The sequence below is a fragment of the Malaclemys terrapin genome, chromosome 5 (genome assembly GCF_027887155.1).
Source record: "Malaclemys terrapin pileata isolate rMalTer1 chromosome 5, rMalTer1.hap1, whole genome shotgun sequence".
NCBI lineage: Eukaryota > Metazoa > Chordata > Testudines > Emydidae > Malaclemys > Malaclemys terrapin.
In genome coordinates this window covers 103,453,215-103,473,094 of record NC_071509.1, presented here as the reverse complement: position 1 = coordinate 103,473,094, position 19,880 = coordinate 103,453,215, and the positions used below count along the sequence as shown (strand labels likewise).

General features: G+C 38.6%; 1 protein-coding gene across 1 annotated transcript in view; it reads left to right on the top strand.

Moving 5' to 3' along the window:
* The window catches only part of TRPC3 (transient receptor potential cation channel subfamily C member 3), a 61,873-nt gene extending 42,917 nt beyond the window's left edge, over positions 1-18,956 (top strand). Inside the window, exons 6-12 of the mRNA XM_054028908.1 lie at positions 1,313-1,546; positions 2,900-3,164; positions 3,765-3,960; positions 7,096-7,305; positions 9,247-9,330; positions 13,957-14,032; positions 17,987-18,956. Of these exons, the coding sequence (XP_053884883.1) occupies positions 1,313-1,546; positions 2,900-3,164; positions 3,765-3,960; positions 7,096-7,305; positions 9,247-9,330; positions 13,957-14,032; positions 17,987-18,129 (1,208 nt within the window). The 3' untranslated portion in view covers positions 18,130-18,956. The remainder of the gene's footprint in view (positions 1-1,312; positions 1,547-2,899; positions 3,165-3,764; positions 3,961-7,095; positions 7,306-9,246; positions 9,331-13,956; positions 14,033-17,986) is intronic.
* Positions 18,957-19,880: the final 924 nt, after the last annotated feature.

The window sequence follows — 19,880 nt, the reverse complement described above, 5'->3', positions numbered from 1 at the left end:
CCCAATGCAGCCGTGTATATGGCTCCAGTGGTATTCAGGGGCTACAGTGGCTCCCAGAGGAAAACTTCCAGCGCCAACAATTGGCATAAGCAGATCCACACTGCCCTTCATGCAGCCCCTGGTGTACAAAACTGCCATGGGTAGGAAAAGCACGTTTCTAGTTTCTTCTGCTTTCAGTAAGAGCTGTCTCAGTTAAGTGAACATCATCAACATGTCTTCTTATGTTCAGTGTAATGAACAATTTTATTTAACATTGTAAAATGAGTAATTTTCCACATATTTGCGAGAGTAAAATGGCCAGCTGTGTTCTTCAGAGGAGGAAGATTGTATCACTGTATAATAAATGAAAAATTCAATGACTCACAATGATACTACTACAATGTTCAGAAATCCTGGCATTTGTGGCAGAAACCCAGGTTTGGTGTAATATCATATCAATAATATCATAGCTTTCAGAATGTAATAGGACTGGTGTAATATCACTGATACGATAGTGTAATAACATAAACTGCAACAGAGAGTCCTGTGGCACCTTTAAGACTAACAGTTGTATTGGAGCATAAGCTTTCGTGGGTGAATACCCACTTCGTCAGACGCATGACGAATGTAGACGCATGTGTCTGACGAAGTGAGTATTCACCCACGAAAGCTTATGCTCCAATACATCTGTTAGTCTTAAAGGTGCCACAGGACTCTCTGTTGCTTTTTACAGATCCAGACTGTAAACCCCTCTGATATGGCTACCCCTCTGATACTTGACAACATAAACTGGTTATTTTAAACAAGATCACAAAGTCTATGCCGTTGTATATGCCAGAAGGTCAGGTGTTTCCATGGCTCGATGTTAATGCATTAGCTAATTAGTGCTTACTTAGCACTGGAGGAAATCACAGCTTCTTTCAGTGTCAAAGGGCTAATGACTCAGTTTTTGTTACTAGACTTTTTTTTCCATTGCCTGATCATCTGCCAGCCTGTTTGAGATTTTATGTATGTTATTAAGTGAAATGGGGGAGGAGCACTGGTAGGGTTATCCTTCCACTTTTAAAAGATATCCTTCTGCAACAAAAACATCACATTGAGAGGTCATGATGTTTGCACTGTGAAGTCATTATATTACAATGTAGCAGCCGCAATGTATGATGACTGAGCTTTGGCCCTAAAGACAGCCCCAGGAAAGTTGATATAGGTAGCAATCCTGTAATACTGAAAATGTGTACTTCAGTGCCTTCCTGGTGAATCCCGATTTTATGGGAGGGAAAGTTAAATGATTCTCAGTTGTGACCAAACGGGCTCTATTCCTTTCTTGTTGCAGGTATGATGTGGTCAGAATGCAAAGAGCTCTGGCTAGAAGGACCCAGGGAATATATTTTGCAGCTGTGGAATGTTCTGGATTTTGGGATGTTGTCCATTTTCATAGCTGCTTTCACAGCCAGGCTCCTAGCATTTCTGCAGGCCACCAAAGCACAGCAATATGTGGACAACTACATTGAGGAGAGTGACCTCTCCGTAGTCACACTTCCACCCGAAATAGAGTATTTTACTTACGGTGAGTTTGAATGTTACTTTCAAGTAGTAAACTAGTGGACACTCATATAAAGGGACAGTGTTAGGATTGTTAGGCATAAATAGAAACCCTTTACAACTATTTGATTTCATAATATTTACCTTAAGGTTTCTGCCCATTTGTTTTTATTTTTTATGCTTTTTAAACAGTATTTGTTGTGACCATCAGTTTAACAAATAATGTATTGGCATACTAATACTAAACAAAATAGGGCCAAATTCAGCTCAGGTTTAACTGGGCATAACCATGAAGTCCATGCAGTTGCTTATGCCAGAGCTAAATTTGACCCCTAGGGCTAGATTCAACAAGAGATTTAGGTGCCTTACTGCCACTTTAGGTACCTAAGTCCAAAATTTAGATCCTCAAAACCCTCTGCTCAGCTGCCAGCTAACCCTGTAGGTGCCTATATTTCTGTTGGTGGACATGCAAAAAACTCCCTCACCTATCTCTTCTGTGGAGCCTGATCTGGTAGGCATGCTTAGAGGCTGCCTTCTGGATATTGACCTGATATTAACACGTTACTGAAAAAAAGCTAATATTGTATTTATTTCCACATAATTCACTGTTAATTTTTCTCTAAAAAGTTTTTGTATTAAATATTTATTTTACTGTCCTTATTTATGATGTCATTATTACTCTTTTATGGATATTTTATGATTTTTAACCTACAAAATAACTTTTTTATAGAACATATGTGTGGTTATATCTTATTAAAGCAGCGGTCTTTAGTCATTGATACAATTTAAATACAAAATAATTATTGTTGTTCAACAAAAATGGACTGGGACATAGCGTCCAGACTCAGGAAAGACTGAATAATGATTAGTGGTCCTATTTAGCTGTTATAGATACCTAAACAAATTAAATAAAGAGAAATAAAGATTAGGTACATATAAGAATACTATTATGTTTTAATTTTATTTTGGAAAATTTTATCATGCACAGAAACATGCAAATATTAGTAGTGATTTTAATTATTATAGAATCTATAATTGTTATATGTAATAATATAAAAAATTCATACTATGGTAGGGTATATCCTCATATTAATTTTCATGCTTAACTACCAATAGAGAGGTAAATACACACACTATTAGAAGAGATCCTCATGTCTCTTTACATTATAACTTCCACTGAAAAAGTATACATTTCAAATTCTTCATTTATAACTTAAAAACTAATTGTAATACAACATCAGCTATTAGACTCCACAAATGTTTGTCCTTACTAGATACAGATATGTGCATGACAATTCCCAATCTATAGCTATATTTTTCTAAACATGGTGATAAGTAAGAAACTCAATTATTTACCCTTTTATTTCATGTGTTCCAGCCAGAGACAAATGGCTCCCATCTGATCCACAGATAATATCTGAAGGTCTCTATGCAATAGCTGTTGTGCTTAGCTTCTCTCGGATTGCATATATCCTGCCTGCAAATGAGAGCTTTGGGCCCTTGCAGATTTCCCTTGGAAGGACTGTAAAGGACATTTTTAAGTTTATGGTCCTTTTTATTATGGTATTTTTTGCATTTATGATTGGGATGTTCATACTCTACTCCTACTACCTTGGAGCTAAAGTAAACTCTGCTTTTACAACGTAAGTATGAAGTTGTGCTTAAGCAAAAGGAAATACAAAATTTTAGTCATTACCCGCTAGAGGCCTGAGGCTTGAAATGTTATATCGGCATAGCTATATGTGAAAAAAAACACCCCTGACCAACACAGTTATGGCAACGAAACCCCTGGTGTAGATGCAGCTATGTCGACCGAAGAGTGCTTTCATCGATGTAGCTAATGTCATTTGGGGAGGTGGCATTTTTACACTGACAGAGAAACTCATTCTGTTGGTGTAGGCTGTGTCTGCTCTAAGGACTATGCTGGTGGGACTGTGCTGGCAGAGCTATGCTGGCAGAGCTGTGCTGATATCATCTCTGTTGTGTAGACATAGCCTGAGTTTGTGAGATGTTGAGCGCCCTCTGCTCCCAGTATAGTCAAATCAAGATGGGAAGAAATCAAACGTTCTGTGAAAAAATATTTTTTGTATTTGTTGTTTTGATTAAACATCTACACTAAAATCCCTTATAAAACTTTAAAATCTAAATCACAGACAGAAATTTGAGGTTATTTACTAAATTTGTCATAAGAACTGTGTATTTATTATATAATTAGTAACATTCCTCTCGATTCTTTCATACAGAGTTGAAGAAAGTTTCAAGACCTTGTTTTGGTCAATATTTGGTTTATCTGAAGTGACTTCAGTTGTCCTCAAATATGATCATAAATTCATAGAGAATATTGGCTATGTTTTGTATGGCATATACAATGTAACAATGGTTGTAGTTCTGCTCAACATGCTGATTGCTATGATCAACAGCTCGTACCAAGAAATTGAGGTAAGGTCTCTCTCTTTAAGGTATCTCTCCCTTTTGTTATGTTTTAAAAGGACACTAGAATCCTCTTAATGGGCATATTCTGATGGAAATAAGTATCAGTAAAGGGACTACCCCAGTTAAAGAAGCTCACAAGAAAACACTGTGCTAGGAGATAATGGCTTATTTCATAACAACTTTAGAGAGAAAAAAGCTACAAAATATTACAAAGTCGAAGTTAGAGTGAGAACAACTCATTTACACCTTATTTAAACAGTACTTTGAACCATCAGTGAAAAACATGGTTTAATCTCCCCCCCCCCCCCCCAGTCTGGGTTTGGTTACTAGCATTGAAAGGCCAAAACTTTTTTTTCCAAAACAGTTTGGTCTGGTCCACACAGACAGGAATTTGGTAGCCTGAACCATGTTTAAGGGCCTGTCTAGACAGTAAAGTTATGCTTTACCATGTCACCATGTAGTTTAATCTGTAAATAGTATCAAATTGTGTTATAAACATATTTCTACACAATGATATAGCCCAGTAAAAACCCAGAGTCCAAACAAGAATTCAAACAAAATCAAATTTCAACTCTTTTCTGGATGGAAGCAGTATCAGTGACAATGCAAGTGTGAATCCAATTCCAATCAGAATCCCCCTCTTCCTTCTTTCTATGGTTGGCAGCTGAGTCCTGTAGCTTAATGATCCCCTACTGCATTTGTTCTACAGCCATTTAATACCTGCCAATCTGGTCCTCTGCCCTGCAGACATGGCAGAAAAACTGGGTTGAGGATTTGGCTCTACCTGGCAAACAAGCCAAGCTGTTTGGGACCTCCCAGGATCTGGACAGATAGTATAGTTCATTACCTTTATACAGACATGAGAGTATGGCAAGCACTGTACAAACAGTAAAGGTCTGTCCCCAAAAAAGTACAACTTAAACAAACTTTCAAATGAAGGATGGGATACAATAGACAGCAGAGCTATTGAGCAGACAATTTTAGCACATGGTTAGTTGATTCCCTAATTCTTACTTTTTAAACATTTCATAACACCTTTTCCTGAACACAGTACATTTGACTGGATGGACAGGCCTTCGGTGCTGGTTAGATGGATTTTACTGTATTCCATAAAGATAATTGGCTCGCTAGTGCATTTTCCCCAAACCTTTTAACTAAACATAGATGTGTTAGATACTTCAGCTTCATTAATACATACACTTTCTTAGGTTTACGCACTATGCTAACGCATGACATAAGCAAAGATTTTTGTGTGAGAGTGTTCTGATGACTAAATCACATTTAACAGCTGTTTCAAGCTTAATTATTCAGTCTGAAGTGTAAGCACCATTTTTCTGCTTTCAGTACAATATTTAAAACTTGATTCTAATCTTAGCTACACATTGCCATGTGCCCTGAAAACTTAGTGGCTGCACTCACACACACCTGCAGAGTGGCAGATTTTTAATACCTGCAGTTTATCTTAAATTAGAATGAGTTCTCAAAATTATGAATAGCTATTTCATCTCAGCCAGGTGCTTTATTTGGGGTTCATTGGGACTGCAAATATAACTCTACCCTGATATAACGCTGTCCTCGGGAGTCAAAAAATCTTACCATGTTATAGATGAAACCGCGTTATATCGAACTTGCTTTGATCCACTGGAGTGCTGCTTTACCGCGTTATATCCGAATTCATGTTACATCGGGTCACGTTATATCGGGGTAGAGGTGTAACTTCATTTCAGAATTTAATTAATTAAATGTAGGTGCTTACCGTTCAAATACTGTGCAAGAAAAGGAAGGAAAGAAAGAAAGACACACCCAAACTGCTGAAGATTACTGGTTTTAAAAGTCAAAACCAGATTGCTTACAAAGACAAAAGTATATTTAAGATGCCAATCAATCTGTGGCCGTACAAAAACAGTTTTAGCAAAATTTCATCTTGCTTTTGTGATATCAGAAAGTACGTAAAAATTATGTGCAAATAGTTTTTTGGGGAAATTCTAAGATGATTTACTCTATACAAAATATGATGGAAACATCCAAACTTTAGGGTCTATTCTCTGCTCCCTACTCACATATTTATGGTCCAGATCATGAGAGGTTTTAGTATCTGCTGGCTCTTGACCTATATTAAATGGAATTGATGATTTCAGTCAACCCTTTCTAGACAAGAGCCCAAATTATGCAAACCACTATCATGACTGGCAATGATACTCTGGCTGGCAATCTCAGCAGACAGGCCCAAATGTATTGCCATGGGGACTGAACTATGCCATCACACCTAGTTTAGAGGTCCCTGCAGTTCACCTTGGCAGGATATAATGGGAAAACTTTACCTATTCTGTGGATAAATGCAGGGCTGCAGTATCCAGGGCTATAATTTTGGCATTTTTTGATGAGTAATAAATTGACTTAAAATTTTAAAATAAAAGGAGAAAAATCAAAACATGTTTTGCACATGCATTTCTGATACTTTATATTCCTTAGGATTAAATTTAATCTGGAAACAAATAAACTAACTTTTCATCTTTGGAGAATGTGTTCAAATTTCAGTTAGTGGAGGCTCGCAAAACTGCCATGAGATTTTACCAGTCTGGGCACAAAATCTGTTTGCTTATTCCTTCCCATGGATGCCAATTAAAAAAATGATACTGGGTTAACCATCAAAAGAAGATCAAAATTAATGTTCATAGGCAGGGCTGTGTGGAAAGGCTTGCATGTTAACTGCTCACACTATGCCTACCCAAAAGGCAACACTATTATTTCCTCACTTGCATGGCACCACATTTCAGCATTAAATTTAAGGAAGAAAATACTTGCTTTTATTAAATAACTTTCTCTTTTAATAGCAGGACCTTAATATTTCAGTTTTCACTCATTGCAGATATGACACTTTTTAAAACTATTTGCATGCTTCAACTAAATATGACCATAAAAAGCCCACGTAAATAGACACAGCAGGAATTAAGTTAAAATAGACTTGATAACGCAGCTGCATTTCAGTTGGGAATCATTGACACTAACAAGTTCATCACATTTCTGTATAAAACAAAAAGAGAAGCTATTTAAGGTAAACTACTTTTGAAAGAGTCTTGAATTGTTATGAAACCTAAAGTTAAGTAAAACAAAGTAGACATCTTTTTGTTTCCAACGCAGGATGACAGTGATGTGGAGTGGAAGTTTGCTCGCTCTAAGCTCTGGTTATCTTACTTTGATGATGGAAAAACATTACCTCCACCATTCAGTCTTGTACCAAGCCCCAAGTCTTTTTTCTATTTCATCATGAGGATCGTCAGCTTTTCTAAGTGCAGGAGGAGAAGACTGCAGAAAGATACTGAAATAGGGATGAGTAACTCCAAATCTAGGGTAGGTCTTAAAATGTTTTCATTGCACTGGATAAATGTGTTTGCCTCCTAGCTCTTTTCTTTCCTTTAAATCTTAGGGGATAGTTTGTACTTGTGAAGGATAGTACCATAATTAATCAAGCATTTTATTTTTAAAGTGCTGTAACCAGATGCCTTTTAAGCACAGCACAAAAGCAAAGTAAAATGATACAGTTTTGCAAGGCAGCAAGGTCCCTTTACCAAATATAACTGAAAGCATAAATAACCCAACAAAAACATCATTCCTCGCCAACTACCAAACAACAAAAATAAAATCCCACAAGAAATGCCCTAAATAGTAAACAAAGAAGTCTTCAGCCTTATCCAGAAAGATGCCACTGGTGGACTTTCATGTATTTTAAGGGTAAAAGACTGGAAGATCTGGAAAGCTAACTTTTCCTTTCATCACCAGAATAGGTGAAGGGGCAAGTTTAGCCAGCTATATAGTATACCATTTCCCAAACTTCTTCACTACCAAAAGCTATGTTCCTGACAGGGATGAGGGATAATTGTGCCTTTGTGGTATAATAATATCTAGCGCTTCCCTAACATCTTCACTCATAGCATCTGAAATGTTCTTTACAAATAGCAATAAATTCAGTCTTGCAACACTCCTGTGAGGTAGATAACTATTGTTCCCATTTTGCAGATTGGTATAAGGGACACAGAGAGGTTAAAAGTGACCTTCAAAGGATTTTTTTATAAATTAGGATCATAGCCTTTTTTGATGGTTTACCAGGTATACAGAAGGATTGAAAGAATATTTTTTAAAGTCATATATTTTGGTTGCTTTTTACTTTATAAAATATGGGAAATGTCAAGTTTGGTCTTTGCAGGTTTTGATGAAGGGCTTCCTGAAACTTCTGTTTGTTGTGACCTGTCAGGAGTGTTGAATCTTTAACAAAGATATCTCTCTACCTTCATATTATTTGGGCACTGGAGTTAAATATGTGTGTAAATAAATAAATAAATAAAACCCCACACATATCCCCAAAAGTAGTTTGAAACAGTTTAGCTAAAAAACCTTTCCCCTCCTAATTACTGGGTTGTCACTCTGTGGTCTCTTGTAATGTCCTCATTTCACTAGTACTCCAGTCTTCAGAAAGTCTTTCAAGATAGGTAAAACCTGAACTTATAATGTAAAAAAAAAAATAATAATAATAATCAGAATTGTTTCTTTTATGATAAAAACACTCAGGCTTTCTTTATACATCACAGAGAAACAAAATAGAGTGTGTGTGTGTGTGTGTGTATCTATCTGTATCTATATTTTTAATGGTCACTTTTAAATGACTTTAAATGGTCACACAGGAAGTTCATGGCAGAGCCAGTAATAGATCCCAAGAGTCTGATTCTCCTCTCATCTCCACAAGTTTTTCACTGCTGTAACTCCTAATTCCCACTGCTATAAATGAGGCCTCAGATCTTCTAATCCCCAACCTTATGGTTTAGCCACAAGACCATCTTTCCACAACCCTTTTTCCCTTCTCTTTCTACTCCAGAGCTATAAAACTCTAAGTATTTGGACTCTGATAGCTATTACAAGAGTTTATTGCTGCACTAATAACTTGATGGTGAACTGTTTTCCAAATACATTATTATTATTCCTCAAGGCCATGGTTCAGCAAAACACATATGCCCATGCTTTGACTTTAATGAGACTTGGGCACATTCTTGAAGTATATGCTTAAGTGATTTGCTGAATAGGGATGGCCTTAAGCAGATACTTGAAATTAAACTCATGCTTAGGTGCTTTGCTGAGTTTGGGCCCAAATTATTTTCAATGTTTTCTGAAAACAATATTCTGAAATGATGCGCTACTGCCATATTATTCTGTTCTGTCATATGGAAAAAAGATGAAGCTGGATTATAGTAGCTGTGAATTCCATAGAATATGTTCTAATTTAGCTTTATTGTTTCCTAGTTAAACCTCGTCACTCAATCTAACTCAAGGGTTTTCGAATCGCACAGTTTTAACAGCATTCTCAATCAGCCAACACGCTATCAGGTAAGGAATTCAGTGGGCTCTAGTTTAGAGCACTGTGATAATGTGAGGATACTAACAGAATTCTGTGCTTCAAATACACTGAGTCTTCCCAAGACGAAAAAGAATTATCTCGGCAATCAGAGAAGCATATTGTTGCTGCTGCTGCTGTGTGCGCACAGTACTTGTAGCTTGTTTTTCAAGCCCCATCATTTGAAACATTTAAAACTAGTTCTCCAATAGGCCTTTCCTTGATCTGACCATTTTGACAGCCTCTGCAGCAAGTGACAGAAGCAAATTTCTCGGGAAAGATCCAGAGAGCACTGGGTTGATATTATCTTCTCTTCCTTTCTTTAGAGGTTCTTTCTGATTACATGTGCTCTGTGATGCTTGAATGTCCTGGAGATGGAGGGGAAGTTTAGACTTGAAATTAGACGAAGGTTTCTAACCATCAGAGGAGTGAAGTTCTGGAACAGCCTTCCAAGGGGAGTAGTGGGGGCAAAAGACATATCTGGCTTCAAGACTAAACTTGATAAGTTTATGGAGGGGATGATATAATTGGATAGCCTAATTTTGGCAATTAATTCGTCTTTGCCCAATGGCTTGTGATGGGATGTTAGATGGAGTGGGATCTGAGTTACTACAGATTTCTTTCCTGGGTGTCTGTCTGGTGAGTCTTGCCCACATGCTAAGGGTTTAGCTGATCGCCATATTGGGTCAGGAAGGAATTTTCCTCCAGGGCAGATTGGCAGAAGCCCTGGGGGTTTTTCGCCTTCCTCTGCAGTTTGGGGCATGGGTCACTTGCTGGAAGATTCTCTGTACCTTGAAGTCTTTAAACCATGATTTGAGGACTTCAATGGCTCAGGCACAGGTTTGATACAGGAGTAGGTAGGTGAGATTCTGTGGCCTGCATTGTGCAGGTCAGACTAGATGATCATAATGGTCCCTTCTGACCTTAAAGTCTATGATTCTATGATTCTATGAGAGAAGTGGGGGGACAGGGTGGCTCCTTCTGCTAGGATGTGGAACCTGTCAAAGACCATTTCATACAGCTCAGAAAGGGAAGAATATTTGCTCTGGCCCCTACTGGTGAATCTTTTGCACACTAAGCAGATCCTGTGAGGGCCGGCTGCAGGTTTTTTGCCGCCCCAAGCAAAACAAAATAAAATGCTGGAGTGTCGCCGCCGAAGCAAAAAAAAACAAAAAACCCCCAAGTGCCACCCCTTGAAAAGTGTTGCCCCAAGCACATGATTGGAACGCTGGTGCCTAGAGCCGGCCCTGGATCCTGTGAAAGGGGCTTTAGGAATCTGTAGGGGTTAGGTTAAGCTATATATCAGTAAATAAACTTGCATAGCCACAGATATGAGTAGGGCAACAACAGGAGTGCACAAAAGGAGCCCTTGCAGTAGGGGTGTCCAAAATATGGCCCAACGGCCAGATCCTGCCTGCTTAAAACATTTATGCCAAAGGACATACTTAGACTATGCAGAGTTTATTGTGAAAAAAGGTGAGTTTCTAGTCCTCATGGTTGCAAAGATGACCTTTCAAATATGAATCAAGTATAACTGAGACAGTGCTGTCTTCCTGAGGCTGCCAACAGCTTTACATAATAACGTAGAGGTGTAAACTCCCTTGTCCCAGTGTCAGCTTTGAAGCCCAATGATGATATGTCAATGTTAACATTAACAATTTCATTGCTGATCATTTTGGTTTATAGAATGGAGAAGGGAGTGGCAGTGAATCCCACAGGAAAGCAGGAAATGAGTTTTTCTTCAGGGAAGGAAATGCATGGAGGACAGGAAACTCACAAAGACAGAGAGGGAGAGAAAATGAGAACAGAGAATAAGAAAGGAAGAGAAACAAAGGGTAGAAAAGCAGAGTGGAGCACATTTCCTCACTGAGTGATACTGACAGACAGCAAGGTGCTGAAAAAATAAATAATAACTAAAAGTTATTTATTATTTGGTGGGCTGGCAGGATTGTGAGGTGCTCAAGGAGCCGTGGAAACATTTAAAAAATGTCTAACCAAAATGTCATTTTGACTTTCTAAATGAAATTTGGGATTTCCTGTTCTGCAGGAAATTTTGGAACTTTGTCTTTTGTTCTGTTTTAGAACAAAAACTTGCTTTAAATTTCAGAATTTATCACCGATTTGGAATTCCAGTTTCCAGCCAGCTTTAGTTCCCACACTGTGGTCCATAAATCCCTGGTGGTTTGTGGAAGCATTTGCTAGCTAGTCACATTGTGCTGACATTTTTTTTCTTGTTTCCAGCTGCCAAACTGAAATAAAAGCAGCTAAAAATTCATTAAATACCTTCTGTAATATTACTTAACCCTGTAAGCAATTGCGGTAGTTGTCACAGGCATATTATGCAATCATGAAGGGGAGAGGAGATGGCTAATGCCATGTGCGTGTGAGAAGTGGTAGTCCACTTGATCTGAATGGGCAGGAGGGTGACCCCAAGACAATCTTCCTGTTAAATTGTGACTCGCATGATGAAAACGTCTGAGAACCCCTGCCATAGATAATGATAAAGTGAATTCAGCTGCAAAAAAAAATTACTGTGAAGGGGCAGAATTAAACCCCTACAATTGAGAGGTAATGCTGAAAACTTAGGGGATATTGCAACCCTAACCTTTTCCCATGGACAATCATATATGAGTTAAAGGGATGGAGTGGTAAACAGGATGATCAGTCCTAATTCTGAATGATCTGACTTCAGTGTATTTAAACGTTTTTTTAAAATAGTTGTGTTTGAAGTTTTTGCCCATTTGGTACATACATTAAACTAAAGAAACAAATCCTAAAGGAAGGTCACAACACACTATATATTCAGGCTTGCCAAGATCAATCACAGTGAAAAATTTATGGCTAGTTAATGTCAAACAGCAATCCCCATAGATTAATCCAAGCATATATGTCAATTTAAAAGATTGCTCCTATGTCCAGATACTTTTTATTCTTGATCTAGAGCTGACCTGTAGGCACACATAAAGAGCTTAGGATGGGGTTGGTGGCTTATCAGAGTTCAGTACCTCGTGAGATACCTGAGTTTTAATCCAACCTCAGGATGCTCATGCCTTGTGCTGAAAGGGGTTAACAGCACTGTCATGAAGCTCTCATCATTTTGGGTGAGGGCACATATTTAGGGGCAAAACCTGCTCCCCTATTTGGGTACAGAAGGATCCAAACACAGTAAAACCACCACGGTTCTGCTGAAGCAGGAAGCCGACTGCAGAGAGGCTGCACAGGATAATTCCATACCTTTTGTACAGTGAAAAACAGAACAGTTCTCCACAGCTATATCAAGGGAGTTGGAACAAGGTGGGAGGGGTCGCAATTGAGTCCATTTGGGGTTGTTTCCAGTTAAAATCACGGCATCGGGAAAGGGCTGTAGAGGAGCTGTGCTGGTATGTGGGGCCCGCAGGATTCCATCCCTGATGACTGTGTAGATGTCTCTTGTATAAGGCCTATTACTTAGGCTTTGCATGGGGGTCCATAATTTTAAATCTTAAGCAATAACAATGGAGGTAACTTGGCGTTTCCTGAGTATTAATGACTGGCTGGAAGGAGTTGATGGCCTGAAGTTCAAATAAATACAAATGCCAGCTGGTCATTAATCCTCAGGAAATGTTCTATGCTGAGGTCATTATTGCTAAGTCCTGCAGTTCTTTTCAGGCAACTCTCTCATTGCTCTAAAGCCTGAGTAAGGGACACTGCTTGAACCATAAGGTGAAAATGAAATAACCAGACGAATGTGCAGTTTGGGCATTGTATTTTCAGATGGTATTTACAGGAAATTTCTATAGCATTAATGCCTTGTACAATAGCCAGTTTGATTTTATAAATCATCTCTCAGCACTCCATTCAACCTTATACTGTATGGTGCATTCTGATCAGTAAAGAGCTGCTTTATTATAGCCTCAGGGAAGGCAGCAAATCCTCTAAATCATAGCATGTATGCAGTGACACAGCTCCTGCCAAAGCACAAGGAAGTAGAATGGGACCTTAGAAAGTAAGGGATGGGGGAAAATCAACTCGGAAGATGTGAATGAAAATCCTACAGTTAACCTAACATACTGAGTTCCTGACATAGGGAAGTTAGAACTAGAAGTCTGCACAATATTTATAATGTAATGGAAAGAATTTTAAATTTGAAGATTTGGATATTTTGTTACAAGTGCAAAGAGTAGTCATATTTTCTCAAAAACATTGCCAAATTTTGCTAATTTTTTCCAGTAAAAACACCCATTTTCAAGTGAATGTGGCTTTGTTGCAAAATCATGTGAGGATTGGTACATGTTTTAGATATAAAAATAGCTATTCTGTAGAATTTTGTGGAGAAGCAAAATTTCAGGGGTGTGAAATTGCTTGGAATGAAGGGACAATAATGTCATGAAAATATTGTTAGCACTTTTGTATTACTCCAGTTAAGACCTCCTGCTGGCCTGGGCTGCATATAAGAGGAATGTAGACAAGGAAGGGATCATAATTTAATATCTGGGTCTACTTAACCCACCAATAAAAGCAAAGATGAAGAAAGTGCTGACTTCTTGGCTGTGGGACGTTTCACTTACAGGCATATGAGACATTTAAGTGAATAGAACACAGGCTGTCTAACTGCTTAACTATGTATTTTTTTCCAACAGCAAATCATGAAAAGGCTTATAAAACGTTATGTTCTGAAAGCACAAGTGGACAAAGAAAACGATGAAGTGAATGAAGGTGAGAGCCACTGTAAACACAGCATTCACAGATATTGTTTTTCTGCAGGACTATATTATTATTATTTATTTGTTCTACAGTTACACCTAGAAACACCAGCTGAGATCAGGGCCTCATTCTACTAGATGAACTTAGCACAAATACATAGCAAGAGACAGTCTTTGCCACAAAGAACTTGCAATGTAATAGGCAAGACAGACAAATGGTGGGAGAAAGGATGTATTATTCCTATTTTCTAGACTGGGTAACTGAAGGACAGAGAGATCAAGTAACTTGCCCAAAATCTCACAGGAAATCGGTGGTGGAGCCTGGAAATGAACTCAGATATCCTACGCCTCAGTCTGGTACCTTAAGCACCTTGAAAATCCTTCCTCTTCATTTCATTTCAACTGAACACGCAATGTATTGTATTACACTGTGAACCATAAAACTAGAAGAGGGAAATGGAAGAGGGAACATTCACCTGTAAAATTGCATGGCCCTGGGAGAACCACCAGTCTACACTGAAAATGGCTATGTGGTAGCTGTATGGTGAGAAAAGAAAGGGGCAATGGCCACAGTTCCTGGTGGGGGCCAGAGTCCTATGAGAAATGGTAGGACAGCCCTTAACGAATCTTAGTCGGCCTCAGAAAGCTTTTCTGACCCTAGTTCTATTTCAGCCAAGGCAACATGGCTCTCTAACTTGCAGTAGTGACGTTGGCCTGTCAATTGGTCACTACATACCCATAACTCTCTGCAAGGAGAAGCAGACATGGAAGCAGGAAGTTAGTTATGCTCAGAGAAAAAAGAATTTATGCTGCAAAATGCATCATTGGTTACTCTGCTTGAGAGGCAAACATGCTGCATAGCAGCTGTTACCTTAACTCCTCCCCTCACCAGATGGCCCTTACAGAGCTGAGCTTGTGCACTGTAGAAGCAGAGGCTGCAGGCAGTTTGTATGATGGGGAAGGATGCCCTGCATAGCTTTCTTCCCTCTGTATGGCCCTCTCACCCCAGTTTCTGCAGGATTTCCATGGTTTTGCACTCATTCACACTACACAGTGAGGGGAATCATATAGGCCTATATTAAATCACACATGCATTGCACTGCTCAGCAATACTTCTTCAAACATAGTGCTATCAAAACCATTCATGTGACAAAAATATCACTCAGAATATTGCCTAAACATTGGTGTGAAGAAAAAGGCAGGTTTTTTTTACTGCTAAACTGTAATAATTAAAATCTTTTAAGAAAGACATTGAAAAATATCCTTGAAAACAAACATCCTGCATGCTAAATTTGTTAGTTAGCCCTGATTGATGTTAGTGCTCATGGTCTGACATCTAGATTTAAACTGGATCTTATTTAATTACTGCCACTACCAATTCCATCTCTACAGTTAAGGCTAATTCATGCAAACTCTGCCAGGTATAGGGTTTAGTGGCTTGATTTATTCTAGTGAAATCATTTGGACTATCCATGCATGATAGGAATGGGCCCTTCTTTCAGAGCAGTTTAGCACTTATTTTTAATGTTAAGCAAAATAGCTTTCTGAAAAAAATTGATGCTTTATACACCGAAAGCCTTGCTACCATACTAAATATGCTTAAATGTACAGTAACTCCTCACTTAACGTTGTAGTTATGTTCCTGAAAAATGCAACTTTAAGTGAAACGATGTTAAGCGAATCCAATTTCCCCATAAGAATTAATGTAAATAGGGGGGGTTAGGTTCCAGGGCAGCTTCCCCTACTCTGCAAGCACCAGAGGCAGGGTATTCAACCTTCAGCCCGCCCACTCCACTCCTTCCCCCAAACCCTCACCCTTGACCCGCCTCTTCTCCCCCCCACCTCCTCCCCCTTTACTTCACTGGCTGCATCCTGGCTCCTCCTCACCCCTCCCTTCTAAACGCCAAAAGCCAGCTGATTGCTGAGTAGGGGAGGGAGGGGGGAGGCACGCCAACTCCTCGCTACTCCCCCCTCCCTTCTCCCTGGGGCAATCAGCTGGCTTGCTGTGTTCCGGAGGCAGGGGAGGGAGCGGGAGCCTGCACGCGGAGTCCTCGCTCTTCCCCCCTCCCTCCAAAATGCCGCAAGCCAGCTGATTGCTGCCAGCAGGAGGCGGGGGGGGGAAGAGGGGGAAGTCGCTGATCCGCTGAGTCTGCCGGCGGGCGGGAGGTGCTGGGGGGGAGGAGGCCGTAGGGAGGCTGCCAGCTGTGGAGAAAGCAGACAGCCAAACAGCGTAAGAGTGGAGCATTGCACAACTTTAAATGAGTATGCTCCCTAATTGCTCAGCAATGTAACAACGAAACAACGTTAAGCGGGATGACTTTAAGTGAGGAGTTACTGTAAATAAAAACATATTCTAAACTATCTGAAGTTAATTAAACTTATTTTTCACTCTCATAACCTGTGAATCATTTCCTGAGTGCTATGGCATTGGCAAAATAGTGACAGCCGCAAAAAGACCGTCAAGCTGATTGAAACCTGAATCTAGGCTTGAAAAGAAATTAAACTATAATGTATACCTTAATCTTATTTTATACACCGTAAACTAGAAATTTCTGTACATTTGAAAACCAGTAAAATATGAATAAAAAGAAAACAAAATCAAGAGAATAGCTGTAGTAACTGAACAGCCCACTCTGAAATCTGTTATTACTACTGAACTCATTTCTGACTAAGAGTAGAATAGAAAAAGGAAAGTGCACGGCACAAAAATCCCAGGGGTGCTGAGTTTCTAGATGATGCCCAGGGTTGTACAAAAAAGAAGAGTACAGCATACAGTTCAATTTGGCATTTTTGGCCAGAAGCCCAGAAGTATGTAACTGTACCAGAAAAACTTTAAAATTTATATTCTGGTTTTGGTATTTTTAACTTACACATACATCTTTTGCAAAGCAGGATAGAGATGATGGTATCTATTGTTCTGTCACCAAAATGCTTGACAAAGCACAAGTCTTTTGAAGGGTTTTGTCCCTTCTTGTGTTTGCACTTGGACTTCAGGTTAGCAGTACGGTCAAGCAGTGAGAGCACAACACAGAGTCAGGAGACCTAAATTCTGATCTTTCACTGCTTCTCCTTTGTGACCTTGAGCAAGTCAGCTGACCTCTCTGAACCTCAGATTTCTCAGCAGTAAAAGAGATCATATGTACCCTGCATCATACTTATCTCACAGTGGTATTGTGAGGATTAATTATGGTTTTCAAAGCATATTGGATGTAAGGTGCTATATACACTGTGAAAAATCCTTTGATTGCTAAATATTATTTCAAATATATGAGCCTAAGGATTTCACTTTAAGAGAACAGTAAAGGTCTTATTTTGTACTCTGTACTTCACACATGGCAAGCAATTTTCTGCCCAGGGTACTGGATAAAAATTGACAGCACTCATAGTTTGTAGGAAGAATGATACTTTGAATATTCAAGAAAGGTTCTACCCTTGAAGTCCTGAAATAAAGACCACTGTTGCTTGTCACCAACCTGGCCTTGATATTTGTGTTTTGACCAGGAAGATTTTAATTTAAGTACCGTTTTTATACTTGTCAAAGTCTGACATCCCTTAAAATAGGTTGATTTTCCCCCCTGCTTTCTAAAGATGGGCTTTTGGTTAAGGAAGAAGACAGAGCCTCAGAAGATGTGTTTTTATCTTTGCCACACTCTTCCTGGGTGACCTAAGCAACTCATTTAAAAATATCCTTCCATGCTTCTTCTCTATAAAATAGAGATAATATTTACCAGTCTCACAATGATGTTATGATTAATTTATTAACATTTGTAAAGTGTTTTGAGAACCTTAGATGTACTATATACAGGTGAAGTACAGTGTTAGTTTATTAGGTCAAGGAAAGACGTATGGTATTCTGATGAATGTTTTGGTTGGGTAGGTGATAATTCTAAAAATGTGCATTGTTGTGACTTAAAACTTTAATATTTAACAAACAATACTAAAGTATTTCTTTCAACAATTAATACAGGTGAATTAAAGGAAATCAAACAAGACATCTCCAGTCTTCGCTATGAACTTTTGGAAGATAAATCCCAAGCAACAGAAGATTTAGCAATTCTAATACATAAACTCAGTGAGAAACTCAACCCCAATATGTCAAGATGTGAATGATTCAATGAATTATCGGGATTCCTGGCATTTTCTTCAGCACAAATATTGGCAATAATATTTTGGAGTATCTTATACTTGAAAAATATATTGTAGATTTTTAGCACTAAATAACTTTATGTACAGCTTTCTTTAAATTTAGTCAGGAAATTTTATTAACTCATCACGCAAAAAATGCTCTGTTCATTTAAGTGTATTGAAAAGTAAGAACTCTCATACCAGTTTTTGCATTTAATAAGAAAGTACAATTGAAAGTGAAAAGATCTTGCATTGCTGATATTTTGACTGTTTTATGAACAAACTTCAAAAACTTTGCACTAAACAATTTGCACGCACACACACACACACACACACACAAAAGGCACTGCAAAGGACCCTGTTTCCTACAGCAACTGGTGTGAACAGGATTCTCTAGAATGTAATAAATAAGGAGTAGTCAGCTGAGTCTCAGTTAAGTATTATTTGAAATATTTATGTTTTTTCAATTATTCTAATAACAGATACGACCGAAGAACTCACAGAATGGGTACTTTAAGGTTTAACAATGAATATCAAAGCGTGAATATAACTTTAGGAGCACTGTTTAACATACATATACTACAGTTTGTTTCTTAATGTAGCATAATGTTTGCTTTCAACAGTAGGGACTAGAAACTCTTTTTAAAAAAAACTTTTGAATGTAAAGTGAACTCAGTCAAAAGTTATTCTTTCTTGTGGTAGAGATGATTTTTTTTAAATTCAGATTCTATGCAGGGCTGGTATTTTGTTACACTATTCTAAATGATGCCTCTGATGCTTACTTGTTAAATAAAATATTCATACTTTACAGACTCTTTAACTTGCCCCAGTTACTCAGCACCTGATTTTGATGTGTACAGTGGTATACACAGAGACTTTTTACAACAATCAATCAAAAGTAGTAAAAAGCTGTTTTAGGCAGTATTGGTAGCAACATCTATACCTAACATTACCTAACATTTTCCATTATAAGACCTTTCAGTTGCTTAAAGCTTTGGCAAATCTATGATGTTCAAGCTGGAATTTTCCATTCCAGATGTGTGCGCACCTTCGATTGAATTTTTTGGAGAAATTTCAGCAAAAACTAAGCCATTTCTGAGACGAACTTATGGGAAAATATGTTTTGCTTATCTCAAAAAATTCTGTTTCACTGAAGTCCTAGCACCTCCTTGCTTTGGAGAAAGATTTGAAATTTTTGGCAAGGGAATTACCTATCTGTCAAGGATGGGCCTTTTGCTTTTCCATGAAAATCTGTCCAAATGTGGCCAAGCTACGTGCCTCTGAAAATTATAGTTTGTGCATGTTTGGTAGAGTCTGGCACTGAAATTCTCCAAAGATTTTGTCTGCACTGCAAGTGTTCTATCCCCACAAAGCTGAAGCACACCAACTAGATAAGTGCCATTCCCACAGAGTGACTGAGCATAATCTACTCTAGGGATGAGCAGAATTTCCCCAAAATTGCCCTTCTAGACTGCAGAGGCCACGGTGTCGCTAAGCAACAGAGGCAAGAGTGAAGAGACTGTCTCTCCTTCTGCTCTCATAGCCCTCACTGACAGCATGGAAGAAAAGGGAGTAGCTGGAAGACAGAGACATGAGGGAGGGAGAAGACTGGGCCAGGAGCCAGAATGTAAATTGGTATTTGTATTACTGTAGTGCCTGTGAGCCCCCACCAGGGAGCATAACCACAGTGTGCCAGATGCTGTATAAACACAAAACAAAAGGATGATCCTTGCCCC